General features: G+C 37.1%; 1 protein-coding gene across 7 annotated transcripts in view; it reads left to right on the top strand.

The window, feature by feature from the left end:
- Positions 1–14,433, top strand: part of LCORL (ligand dependent nuclear receptor corepressor like) — an 83,273-nt gene that overhangs the window by 31,882 nt on the left and 36,958 nt on the right. For all 7 annotated transcript variants that reach the window (XM_048305396.1, XM_048305397.1, XM_048305392.1 and 4 more), the window contains exons 3-5: positions 985–1,064; positions 1,283–1,412; positions 10,470–10,724. In XM_048305396.1, coding sequence (XP_048161353.1) covers positions 985–1,064; positions 1,283–1,412; positions 10,470–10,724 — 465 coding nt within the window. The remainder of the gene's footprint in view (positions 1–984; positions 1,065–1,282; positions 1,413–10,469; positions 10,725–14,433) is intronic.

Raw genomic sequence — 14,433 nt, 5'->3', positions numbered from 1 at the left:
CCCATGTTCAGGAAACAGGTGTTCAAGTGAGACTTGTGCAGAAGAGATGGAGCTGAATCTCACGAGGAAAACCAGGTGGACTAGATTAGCCACAAAATGAAGTTTAAAGGGGATAATGCTAGTCTCTGTAAATGCATCAAGGTGCTAAATACCTAAGCAGTTACTGTTCATAGATACAAGAATAATATTGCCAGAAAAGTAAACTGGAATAAGTTGCCATGTGCAATTTTAAACAAAAAATTAGAAGCTTAGTTTTAACTATTAGCACCGTTGGTTTGGGAAAAGTGTTAAAGTAAATGGTGTTCATGAAGAGAAGGGTATTGGTTGAAAACTCTTAATTTTTGAAATGAGGCTCAGTAAGTTGTCTAAAGAAAGTAGATGATGTGTCTCCATTCAGTAGAAGACTGGAATTGATATAGGCAATATAAGTTTAAGTCCTGCATTCCGTCTAGACCAAAGTACATTTTCTGATAAAACATATAAAGCACTTTTCTAGATAAATAAAGTGCTACAAGTGAGTGTAAGGCTTGGATTTACCTATAGGAATGATATCAAATCAATTAAAATACTGTAAGTACAACGTGTGTAGCTCACATGATGAGGAGTCCATATTCTAATTCTTAGCTTAGTTTACTACAAGTTTGCACACCTCAGTTAAAAAGAATGATGTCTACAATTCATAGCTTTCTTTGCAGTATTCAGGTGCCTCCACTAATTATGACAGATAATCAGTTTAATTACTACATTACATTGAGTTTACCTTTCCTTTTAAGAAAGGCACTCTCTGCTATTTGTAAGGTGAGCTGTACAAGCCAGACAAGAATTTGATAGTATCTGAAGAATTGAATACGACTGAATGCATTGTGCCAATAAATACATATATTATTGATGGAATTTATTTAGGAGAATTTTAGGATGTGTATTTTGTTCTCAAAATCCATTTTTGCTTGTTTAAAACATCTAGCTTTCTTTTCTTCCTTTAAGACTGTGAGCCAGAAGAGCTAACTGACTGGTCTATGGATGAGAAATGTTCCTTTTGTAATTTACACAAAGAAACAGCCAGTGTAAGTATGAGCATTATATTAAGCATTACTTCCCAACACTCATTTTTTGGTATGAAAGTAAGAATCAGAGAATTAAATTTTGCAAATAAGTTAATTTTGCATTTTGACTCAAGGTAGTTTGATTTTAGTAGTTCTATTCCATTCAATAATTTAATGGTATATTTTACTACCAGCAGACTAACTTCTGAAAGATGTTATGATCTTCATATGTTTTCTAGGATCGTGCATCAGTTTTCGGTTCTTCACAGTCAACGCCTACAGAGGAACTGTCATCTCAGGGCCAGTCCAACACTGATAAGATTGAATGCCAAGCAGAAAACTATCTAAATGCACTCTTTCGAAAGAAAGGTAATAAAAGTCTTTTGTATTATGAAATATGACAAAAAAACCTAGAAGAATCAAATTATTCAGGGTTAATTTTGATTAAGTATTTTTTTATTTATCTACTGAAATAGATGTTTCTGCTGTTTCTCTTTTCTATTTTCCTTAATCTTTTTCTTACTTGAATCACCAAATGAAGTACTACTCTTCCTACTTGCCATTCCTCTTTGTCCTGATGCATTATGTGTCATTCCTTTGAATCCCTGTTCATAAATTGTATCGGATTTTTCTTTTTACCATGAGCTGCTACTTTGTTTTCATCCCAACCTCAGGTGTCATTCTCTAGAATTTTAAGCTTTTAAACATTTTCTGTTCCTAAATTCTCACTTCTGGCTTTCTACAGGAAAAACATTTTAGGTGAGAAAATGTGTTTTGCAGAATGCAAAATAGAATTTGGGATCTTCTTGCACAAAAGCTGCTCCTTCAAATACATCCAAGTTAGAGGTTAAAACTTCTTGTCAAAATACAGTATTTAGTAGCTCATTAATTCTTTGACTGTTCTTGTTCTTTGACACTCATCAAGATACAGCAGTACATGAGTGAGTGACAAGTCAGCTTAGTTCATGAAAGTTACTTGGTTACTCACTGTCAACAGCAGCAGAAATACTCATTTTCTTCCCTAAATTCATGTGAATGAAGAAATGTGAATGAAGTTACTGTGAATGCAGTAACTACAATTTTCACTGATTTTTTTTCTTGGGTTTAGTAGGTGTATGTGGATGTCAGAATAGCTGAGTATGGCTAGGGTGACAGCTCTCTCTTGCTTTTAACAAAGAGTTAGTCAGACACATTCTCTTCCTTCACATAGGTGAGAGAAAAAAGCAAAGTTTGTTTTCTCCCTTTTACATTGCTGTAGCAGGAGAGATTATTATGCCCTTGAACCTGGGGTATGTAGAATCTTTTTCTGTACAGACTTTGTGTCTGCTCTGTCTACATTTTGCTTTTTTTCATTTTAAAGAACTTGAAATAGAGTGCAACAGCATTTTGAGTCCATCCTTCGGACTCTTGGCTTTCATTCAAACCAGCTATTTTCCATTTGAAATACAATGGCCAATGAAGTTGGCACTTCATTACTTCTTAAAGTCTTACTATGTTCTCATCACAGGCCCAGTTGTATGGCATCTCCCTAGGCAGGTATTTTAATTCCTTCAAATTTCTACTTTGTCAGATCTCTTCTTGGTCTTGATGTGCACAATGTTTTTCAATGTTTGCCTGCTTTATGCTCCTGCTGCAGATGATCTCTTTCGATACTCCTTGAGAGGAACTTCTGTCATGGGAGAAGTGAAACTTGGCATGACTTCACCTTAGTAGAGTGAATGACTTTTAAGTGAAGTTTTTCACAAAGAACATTTGGCTTTTAGCACCTTCTTTAGGTTTGATCTGCAAGATCAGTAATGCTAGGTTAAAGAGGTTTTGTCTATTGAAAAGCAAAACTTCCAGGTTTTTTTGTGATTCTCTGAAGTACTTCTGTATTCTTGGGTAAGAATTTACTAAGAGTATTGCTTCAGTTCAGGTTTTAGCAGAGTCTTTATAAAGCTGTTCAAATTACAGGAAGTGAAAAGGAAAAAAAATGTAAAGGGCATGTGAAACCAATTTATGAGGTATTCAAGAAACTGATTTGGATTTTAGGAGGAAGATGAAGAGTTTTACAAAGAAAATCTAAAGTCTGCTTTCTGATTTTTGCAGGTTTTTCAGTGCAAGTATAAACTTACGAAGAAAGGAATCAAAAAAATTTTCAGTTATTGTTTAGCTAAGGAGTAGTTCTTATACCTGGTCCTAAACCAGATGTGCTGTCATTGTCAGAAAAATGTCGAATTCTTGGCTGGCTCTTTAAAACAGAGTAACACTTGTTTGGATTGCAAACTCCTCAAGATGAACTACTCTCTTACTATTGTAGCTAATTTAGGCCTCTATGGACAACATCTAAGACTAGTGAGCAAATTAGAGAGTTCATTTGTCGGTCCCATTATTTTATTTTATTATTTTATTTACTCTGGCTTTTTTAATTTGCAGGCTAGTTTGAGGGGATTTGGTTGTGAGTTTGGAGGTTTTTTTAATGTCAGGAAACTAGTTCAGAAGATCTCGAAACATGCAGCCATGATATATTGTTGTCTGGAGCATATAGCCTTCAAACATTAATGTATGACAATTTGTCTGTAGAATCTGGGATAGAAGATGGTAGAACTCCTGCCAAAATGGGTAAACCCTTGTGATGCTGTAAATAACAAAGACTTCCCGTTAGGAACCCAACTTCATTCTGTGTTAGTGAAAGATGAGTTTGGTAGTCAGTTGTCTGTGGGAAAGGCCTGTGCTCAGCAGACATGTCAGCAAATCCAAAGTCCTTCTTGTCATAAGACATTGATTGTTGCCACTAAACAATGTAGCTGAAACCCAGATGCTTTCTTCTCAAGTATGGCATCTCTCCTTACCGTTTTGGTGGTGTAAGCAGAGTAGACTTGGTGCTTTTCCACTTACATAATGCTGAAGTTCAACTGTTCTGTTTTGTTAAGGGAAAAACACAGTGTGCTTTAAAAAATACATATTAAGTCTTTTTTTACTATGATTATTATAGAATGTGACGTGATCATTGTTATATAGCAGAACCACAGTTGTTTAAATGCTTGGTCAGACATTTTGCTCAGACTATTAATTTTCTCTATTTCTAGTAATCCACATTGTGTGTTCTTAGAAGTTCATTTTTCCATGCAATATTAGTGTGATGTCTTTAAACAAAACAAAAAAACCCCTAGTTGTGAATCAGGTTCTGTCTTCAGGATGTGATCCACCAAGAGAAGACTGACGCATGAGAAGCTCTTGTAGAAGTTAAGGAACTGAGGCACAAAATTACAGGAAAAATGTTTGAGATTACTTGAATCTTTCCAGTTTTTCTGGGCTGCTCTGACAAGTATCTTCAGTACCATATTTGCTATCCCAAAGTAATTTTCCTGTAAGCTTTTTAAAGCTCTTTACTATTTCTAGACGTCTCTGTCATGTAGTAAAATATTTCCATTCATAAATATGGCTTTCTTACATCACACCATATACCTGAATTTAACTCTGAGTTCACCGGTTCTTTTTGTAGTTTTCTTTCAGTTGCAGAGCTGTCATAAGCTAGTTGTGCTTCTTGGACAATGTATATTTCATTAAGGAAACCTGTGACAATGTAATCGTGCACACATTATTTTAGACTAAAAAAAGTGTTACTTTCTGAGGTGTAGTTTTGAGTTGTGCACACTTCATCCACAACCTGAAGTTTCTTTTTATTAATAATTTTAAGAAATCTAATTCGTCCTTTCAAAATCTGGAAGGTTTTCTGTAATCACTGAGAGCTCTGACACAGTTTGTGCAGTAAACTGCTATGACAGCTTTTCTATAAAGAATGTTTAGTGGGGTTTCAGCTGCTTTCTTAAGGAGGTAAAGCATACTTTTTGTGTTGACCTGCCAGTGTTACTGTCTTCACTGACTCTGAATTTCTTGATCATTTCAACTACATTTACGAGGATTCTTAGAAATATGACTGGATATAGAGTAGTGAAAATTGCAACCTGAGTAGAGGAAGAAAAGAGGTAGAATGTTTATGACAACAAAAGAGTGAACCTTTTTCCTTCTGTTTGTTGATCAGTCAAGTTAACTGAACTAGTCATGATACATAGCTCAGAATAAATAGTTGTATTCCGTTTTTGATGTGCTGGTAATCTGACAGTGACCCGAGTGGTCTTACAAGTAGAACTAAGAGCATCTCTGGGACAGTTTGGTGGCTATTGAGGCGGAGTTGTTACAAGAAAATGTGGCCTTTTTGTCAAAAGGGGAGAGATGGAGTGAGCTTATGAAACACACTGAGAAGCAATCGGGTGTTCTTAGTCCTGCTGCTCACACAAGAGGATTGTAGGGTGCAAAGGGGATTGTGATTCCCTGCTGCTTTCCACTGCCTTTTGGTATTGTGTCAGAAGAGAAATTAAGTCATTAGGTTGGCTTTTTAATGAAAAAGTACTCGTTTTCAATAAATGGGATACTGTTATGGAATACTATTTTGGGAGCTTTAACTTCTTATTCATTGTCCTGCCAAATCCATGTATAACTCTGAACTGTCCATCAAATCTGTCACCATAGACTTTGCAGTCTAGTGATCCCACCTAATGTGCAGAATAGTTAATAGTACAGATTTGAATAGTTGCAAACTGGTGCAGCACATAAACTGAGGAAGTATTAATCCTAAATGTGAGCTTTGAATTAAATCAGTGCCATTAGTCATGATTACATGATGTTTATTACTCTCTTCTCTTGCCTTCAAACTGTTACCTTGACAATCACAAGCAGAAAAAATCAAATTATATCATACAAATTCAGCCTTCTTTTATCCTAATAACATCAGGTCTGCAGTGATCTGAGAGAAACTAGAGGAACATTAGGGCTAACTTTTATTCTAAATCTTTAGAGACTGTTCTACTGGGTTTGAAGTAGTATGCATATACATACGTGATCCTTGGACTAAATACAGCTGCTTCATATTTTATATCAACTGTGAAAAATAGGAGTTTAAACAGATGTAGGCATGTAAATTTAAAACTTTGTAAGTAGCTATAGTCGCAACTCCTAATAAAGCATCTTAGAAAAAAAAACCCTATTCAGGTCATACCAAGTATATCTGGTGCCATCTGCTGATAATAATTAAGAAATATTTGGTAGTGATACTAAGTTCAGAGATCTAACACCTTTATTGCCCTAAAATATGTTTCATTGCATTTAAAGATTTTATATGACTAATTACAAATGTCACATGTGTAGTGGAAAATTACAACTATGAATCACAGGATGGGTGAAGTTCTTCTCCATGTTCAGGTGGAATAAACTGGGCAATGAGATGCTGGGGAGCAGCACCACAGAAAGGGACCTGCAGGTCCTGGTCAATGGAAAGTTGAACATGAGCCAGGAGGGCCAGCCTTGTCCTGGGGGGGCATCAGGCACAGCATTGCCAGCTGGGCAAGGGAGGGGATTGTCCCGCTCTGTTCTGCAGTGGGGCAGCCTCACCTCGAGTGCTGGGGACAGCTTTGGGCACCACAATAAAAGAAAGACGTTAAACTATTAGAGAGCATCCAAAGGAGGGCAGCAAAGATGGTGAAGGGCTTTAAAGGGGAAGCCATACAAGGAGTGGCTGAAGTCACTTGCCTTTTTCAGGAGAAGAGGAGACTGAGGGGAGACCTCAGTACAGTCTACAACTTTCTTGTAAGGAGAAGTGGAGGGGCAGGCTCTGATCTCTTCTCTGTGGTAACCAGTGACAAGACCTGAGGTCAACCTCAGTCCCAAAGCTGTGCCAGGGGAAGTTTAGGCTGGATATTAGGAAAATGTTCTTCTGTTGGGCACTGGAACAGGCTCCCCAGGGAAGTCACAGTACCAGCACAGCACCACGCCTGACAGAGTTCAAGAAGCATTTGGACAATAATCTGGCTCATGGTGTGACTCTTGGAGCTGTCCTGTGCAGGGCCAGGAGCTGGACTTTGATGATCCTTGTTGGGTCCCTTCCAACTCAGGATACTTTATGATTTTAAGGCAGGGTCAAAGTCTTTACAATGGTGCATAGTAGGATAATGACAGATTGCAAACAAGTTGAAATGAGAGGTTCTTTTTAATGTGAGGAAAAATGAGGACAAGCACCCAGAGGTTGTAGAGTCTCCCATCCATGGAAGTATTCCTTACCTAACTAGGTAAAATCCAGAGAAACCCAATTTGACCTCATAGATGACTACTTTGAACAAGCAGTTTTACTACAGACCTCCCAAGGTACTTCCACCATGACTTGCCAGTTAATGATTCACATTACAGAACAGTCAATGTGATAGCAACACTATTTGCATTTATGGCAGATAAGTTTAGATTACCTGAGTCTAACCCTGTAGATTGAATATGCATTTAGCAGCAAGAGCACCTCAGAGGCACCCTGGGAGCACATCTTTCAGTGTATATGCTCTGAGATACACACACATCACCCCCTCATATTACCTTTTTAGATTAAATCAACTTAAAATCTGTAAACTGACAATAGCTGTAGCAGTTGAATATATGAGAAATTCTGCTGCATTTATTCTTCATAGGGAGTATTTGGAAGTTATTACAAAAAAATTAAACTAATACTAAAGAAAATATTATAAGAACAAAAAGATAAATCCTTTATTATTCTAACTAGGTCAAAAGGTGACTTTGCTCCTAATGGAGAAGCTGACTTCTCCTCCAAGTGTCTAAAAGAAATATATGCTTGGCTGTTACCAATGTGAAGAGTCTAAAGCGGAATAGAAAGGCAGTAGAAACTTGACAGTTCTGAATTAGTTTTGTCTTGCAGTTTTATAAAAATTGATGCAGGGATGGAAATTAATGAGGAGAAATCTGTTCCAGGCTGTTGTGCTTTCCAGCTAATGGTAGGTCCCCTATACTCTCTGGTCTTTTGCTTCTTAAAGGTACAGATCACACCAGAAAGTAAAATAACTCTCCCATTTGCACTGATAATCACCTGTTATCCAGAAGTAGTCAAAGAAGCTTTTCTTGTGTGCATGCAAGAGACTAATTGCTCTATATAAGCAGGGTCATTCCAGACCACATATTCAGTCTTGATAATGCTTTGTATAATTCATTTTGTATGAGTTTCTGATTACAGGCAGTCAAATTTTTGGTTTTTTAAGCTTAACTGTTGATCAGTAAATTTCATTGTCTAGAACTACCATTTCCCTGTCATGCAAACACTTTTGTTCCTAGATAATTCAGTTATTTAATTTCATCTCTTAACTTCCCGTGTTCTTTTCTCGTATTTTGCATATACGTTAGTACTTTACACCTATTGCCTTACTGCTCCAATATCTGTTGTTGAATTTATTTTCTTTACTTCTAAGTGTGTCTCTAGGATAGTAACTTCCAGTTGAACATTTATTGGGTTCATTATTTAGGAATCAGGAAATAGCAATATAAACAGAGCATACTTATGCCTGGAGGTTACATGGTGGGGAAAGATCTTTCTCTGTGTAGGTATTATCCATCATTTAGAATTTTATCTCATACTTAGAATTTTACCTTTTATCTTCGAGAAACACCTGTCAATTTTAGATATTTTGATAGAGATCTAGTTGAAAGATTGGTGGAAGATAGAGCTTTAACCATAAGCAGATTTGTTCTGTCATGCCTTGGGTAAGTTCTCTTCAAGCCAAGATGTCTTGCAAATGTTGGAGCTTCACTGTACCTCATCAAGCACTGCTGAGAGGCTGACCAAAAGGTCTTGACAGGAAGCATCTGAGCAATCAGTCAGCTGCCCTGTCGTGCTATAGAGAGCAGACCTCATACGTGCAGGTTTGTAATTCCTTGCAATGTTCTGTTGGTGAAAATTAATTCTCCAAATGGTATATGTTTTAAATGAACCTGAAACAGTCAAGCAGATGATCTTCTGCACATTCATCCTAAACTTGAGCAGCATTTCTTGATCAGTGCTGGCAGTCACTCTCTGGATAGTAGATGGATAAAGCTTCATTGGCATAAAATGCTTGAGCAAATATGCTGTGTGATCCTCCAAACTTTGTATTAGGAAATGTACACTTTGCATGCAAACATCTACCTAACCCAGGCCTTTCAGTTTCTTCACTTCCATGAGAACAAAACTCAGTTTATAATCTGTTTTATCTGTTTCAGATTAACTTTATTATCCCAGTAACTACCGAACCATGTCCTTTGGTATTTCCTCCAGGGAATCAGGGCTTACCTAAAAGCTAGTTCTTCTTTATCACTTTCACACTTGCTTTAAATCCCTGTCCCTTCTTGATTGAAAACTATTTCACTCATTACCTAGGAACTCAAACATGGGCAGTGGTTAAAATATTGAAAAGGATATTTGTGATAGGAGGGGTGTAAAGTTGAAGGAAAGAAGGAAGAGTGGGATAGTGAAGTAAGTGCTACTATTACTGCCAGTTTAAGGGAAAACACAGTATTCTGAGTATGGTCAATTGTGCTTGTCTTGTGGTGTGTTGCAGTCATCAATGCAATAGCACAGTTTACTGTGAGTTTCTTAATTACATTATTATTTATGCTAAGTTACACTTACATTTTGTTTTTTCTGTTGCTTCTATTAGGTTTCTTTTTGGTGATTCACAATTGTAGTTTGTTTTGCTTGTTAATAAGTTTAGCTTTTTTCTAGCTGATAAATAACATTAAAATAAAGTCATATGTATCATGTTTGGTCCTTTTTTGTTTGTTTCTAAAATGAAATACTTCTGTCCATTGAAATGTTACATACACAAGCAAATAATAGGATACACTCAGTTTAGAATAGGAAATAAAGCTTTTCTCCCAAGTGTTTTCATTGCTAGCACTTTGAAAATGTCCTGAAAATCCTGTAAAAATGTACAGTAAAAGTTTAAAACTTTGTTTGTATTCAATTGCTTGTATGGGACATTTCAAGTAGCATCATATTGGTTTTGACATTTCAATCCTGAACCTGCAATGGGGATTATAGTCTGAGAGTGGAACACATCTCTTTTTTCTTTTTTTCCTTTTTAAGATCAATTCCTCAGAAGTCCAATTGTTATATGTTCTGAAGAGGACTAATCTATAGAACTACACTTTAAAACTATTCTTATGGTTGTTCTCTGAAAGTAACTTCTTTCTGTATTAATCCGTGTCTTATTTTACTTTTTTGGTTTGTATTCAAAATTCTTTATTTTCAGAACTGAAAATGAACAGTCTGTAAATGAAAAGTCAACTTATTTGCCAACAATACAGAATCTGACTCCCATAAGTAATGCATACACTTGCATGCTATGATAGAGGAGTAACGTAAAAATTAACAGTCTGTGCTAAACATGTTCTTCCAAGTGAGCTTGGAACTCCAGTTAGGAATGCTCATTAAAGAAACTTGTTAGACATCCGAATTAATATGTTCATTACAGATGTACTTATTTAACTCATTTGTGTGCTTATAGGAAATACTTATAATAAGAAAAGTAATTATGTTTGGTTCTTAATGTATCTGTTGCCTGTGTTTTTTATTTCCAGATCTTCCTCAGAACTGTGATCCTAACATTCCCCTAGTTGCTCAGGAATTAATGAAAAAAATGATCCGTCAGTTTGCGATTGAGTACATTTCAAAAAGTAGCAAAATTCAAGAGAACAGAAATGGTTCATCATTTGAACCAAGTCTGATGTGTAAAAGTATCCAAATGAACCAAACGGAAAACTCCCTTCAGGAAGAACAGGATAGCCCTCTAGACCTCACTGTGAATCGAACTCAAGAACAGAATACTCAGCAAGGTAAATTTCTGTATCTGATAATCTGTGTTTTGCTGTCATTTATTTACTTCATGGCATCTTATTCCCTTAAAAAACAAATGTCCATGTCAAATAGAAACATTCTTCGTATTGTGTATTAGAAGATAAGTATTCTAATTTCTGAGTGCCTGTGTTAAATAAGTGGCACTGAAATTTCTCAGCTTTGGAATACTGAATCTAAGCCCTCTCACCTGTGCTGTCACAGGTCACAGTGGTTCAAAATTCTGTTGCAGAAATGGCTGTCAAGAAGCCTGAGAAAAGAGAAAAAGAGACTAGGATTTTAGAGAGTAAATGTCTCTCAGTCTGTGTCAGCTCTTGAACACTTCGATTCTTTAAATACAGGCTGGTAGGAATGATTGGAAAAGAAGATTAATGTGGGAGGAAACTTCCATACTTCATACCTTAATCATTATAGATCAGTGCTGCTTTCTTAACAGAGTAAACTTAGAAAAATAAAGTCTGTCTCACTATCATTTATGAAAAGGAAATAATTGCTTTGCCTCAAGGAATATTGCTATCCAAAACTGATAACACTATAATCACAAGAGCATTTTGGACTTTGAACTAGATTTGGATTAGCAGCAGTTTTTGGGAAGGGTTGTGGCTGTCATGTGCAGCTGAAAGCAGTGGCAAAAGCAGCTTTTGTCTTTTACAGATACCAGGGTCTGTGTTAATCCTGTAATACTGCAGACCAAAGGGAAAAGTTGACATGTATGTCATGTACCATACTAAAAAAGTTGAAAGTAGCCAGAACTAAGTTTTTTTGGTTTTGTTCAGGGTTTTTGTTTGTTTGTTTATCTTAATATACATTGTCAGAATGAGAGCAGATTCGGTATGTGTGTACCTAATGATGCAGTTTTTAATTGGATATCCTTGGGGACAGGGAGCTCTGATGGATTTCTCATGCTAAATATATCTATTCTAAGTTAAATTTCATGCATCCTTTCTCTTTGACAGCAAAAGCATTAAGAAATACTGTAATTCCTGCTTTTATTCTGTATGGTCACTGGAAATTAGTTCATACCAGGCTTTAGTAAACACTTTGTGTTTAAATCCTGAGAAAACACACATTGTACTTGGATGTAATTTTGCTATGGATCAGTTACAGATTTTAGAGGTTTATAATTGGTCAGGTTGAAGCACATTTCTTTGGCAAGGGCAATAAAAATTTCTTTCATGATATCAGCACTATAGCTTGTTGCTTACTTCAACAGCTGATTATAAATAACTAGTCTTATATGTTCATGAGGGAGCAAAGTCACCAAAGGCAGGTTCTGGTCATTGCTGAGCCGCAAAAAAATCTTTGAGAAATAAAAGCGAAGGCAGAAGGTGGGCAGGGACAGGAAGAATGTTATCCTGCCACCCTTATCTGAAAATCCATTGATCTTTTGTCTAAGAAAAATCTAAAATATAAAGAAATTGAGTTATTTAAATCATCTTTTCATATCATTGGATTTTTTCTTACAGTAAGACTGAAGAACAAGTTTAGAATTGTGCTCCTTCAGTGAAACACCTAAGTCTAAAATAGTTGCTCAGCACACACAGTATACAAGTTACACATTAAACTATGTAAGACACTGCAGAGTCTCAGAACTTAGACTGTCATGTTTGCTGGAGTGCTTTTTAGATGTTAAAGGTAGTAGTCTTGCTGTGAAATTAAGAGATGCCGAAATGAGAAGAAATAGTGAAATAATAAGACTGTAGTTGGAGAAAGGTAGCTTGAACATCTTACCTACCAGGGAAATTGTATTGTGCTTTCTGTTTTCCATGAATGTGTTAATTTTGAGCTATTTCAGCTTTTCACTGTAGTGATGGCAACACAAGCAAGTAAGTTCAAGATGAAAAATGTCAGGCTGCTCTTTTTATTTGCGTTGTGTTCTATGTGCAAAGATTCATGAAAAAGTTATTTCAGTTAGCTTTTGTCAGGGACTATGTATTATTATTATTGCACCTGTACTTTTCCTGAAGAACTCTTGGTTATAATGAAGTGTCATATGCTTACAGTAGGGAATTATGAAGGTTTTTTAATTGGATCATTTTTTGAAATGTATAATTCTCTGTCTAACATAGTATACTTCTTTGGTCTGGAGGCTCGTAAAAGCTGTACCATGGTTTCATTCTCATGTTTTCGAATGTCATGCAACTCTCTTTAGTATTTGCTATTTGTAGTTCCTGTTACAATTTCCAAATGAAGTGGCAGTAATAGAGGAGGAAGTTCAAATTTGTACATTGCTTTGATGGATCCTCAAAGTTGAAATCTTTTAATTTAAATCCTATTAAGCAGATAATGATCTAAGTATAAATTCTTTAGGTTCACTTTCTGCTTAGGGAGCTGCTTTGTATTTACAGTAGTAGTCTTAGAAATGAATGATCTAAATAGTAAAACAGACAGTCTTGGTCCTGTGTGGCAGTGATTCTTGGGCTTGAGAGGAAGGAGTAAACTTTATTTTCCAGATCACTAGAAGCAATTGTTTTTGCACTGAGCAGATCTAAGCTAAGTGCTAGCTCAGCACTGAAAAGATACTCTGCCACTGAAGTTCCCCCATTAAGGAAAGCTTCTTACTTTAGTCCAGTATCTGGAGGCCATCTCTGAAGCCAAAAAATCCTGAGGTCTGACGCTTCCAGACCTGATACATCTGATTTTTGGGCTTACATGGCAAGGTTTTAGTAGCTGCGGAGGGCTGTAGGGTGGATTCTGTGAGAAACTGTTGTGGCTTCCCTGTGCGAGGCACAGCCGGCTCTGCCACAGACCCACACCAGGCTGAGGTGGAGCACATGAGTTGGGTTCGTGGTGCTGCTGTGAAAGCATGTTTAAGAAAGTGCAAAAATGCTGGACAGGCAGAGGAGTGAGAAACAGCACAGTGAACTAGGTGAGGGAGAGGGGAGGATAGAGGTGCTCCAGACTCCAGGGCATTTCCGTGGAGCACATGGAGAGGACCCTGGTGGAGCATGTGTTCCACTGCAGCTTATGGAGCAGATACTCATTCACATTGCAGCCTGTGGAAGATCCCTCAGAGGAGCATCTGGGTGTTTCCTGAAGGATATGTGGCCTGTCAAGAAGGAGCTGGAGAGAAGAATTGTACTGACTTTAGCCACCATTCCCAATCTTTCCTATGCCATCTGGGGATGGGGGAAAATAGAGGAGGGCCTGGGAAAAGATAGGGGTGGGGAAGCACTTTAATTTTTGTCTTTTTCTCCTTATCCAAATCTGTTGTAAATTGCAATAAATGAATTTTCCCCAAGTCTGTTTTGCCTGTAATAGTATTTGGCAAGTAATTTCCCTGTATTTATCTTGCTGATCTTCATCTTATTTCTTCCTGCCCCCCTCACTGGGGACGGGGAGTGGTAGAGGGGCTGAGTTGGGGGTCTAGCTACTGGCCAAGGTCAACCCTCTGCACCTCTGGTACTGAAGCATTTAGTACTATGAGTGTTTAAGCACTGGCATCCAGGTGTGTCCAGCTGACACCTGACTGGTAGTGGAGTCCCAGAGCATGCTCTACTTTCCTCTGCATTTCTGTGGAAGTGTGGTAATTTAGCAAGGTGCTTTAATTCCTGTGTACTTTGCTGGTAATCAGGCAATCATTTCACTGTCAGTCAGTTAGCAGCAGCTGTCTCCAAAAATACCTGTATCCTGCTCCTTTTTCTAATCCATGTAACTCTTAAGACTGTCCAGGACTTGAAAAGGAATACT

This window comes from Corvus hawaiiensis, chromosome 5 (genome assembly GCF_020740725.1).
Source record: "Corvus hawaiiensis isolate bCorHaw1 chromosome 5, bCorHaw1.pri.cur, whole genome shotgun sequence".
Lineage (NCBI taxonomy): Eukaryota > Metazoa > Chordata > Aves > Passeriformes > Corvidae > Corvus > Corvus hawaiiensis.
This window is presented reverse-complemented; position numbering and strand designations above follow the sequence as displayed.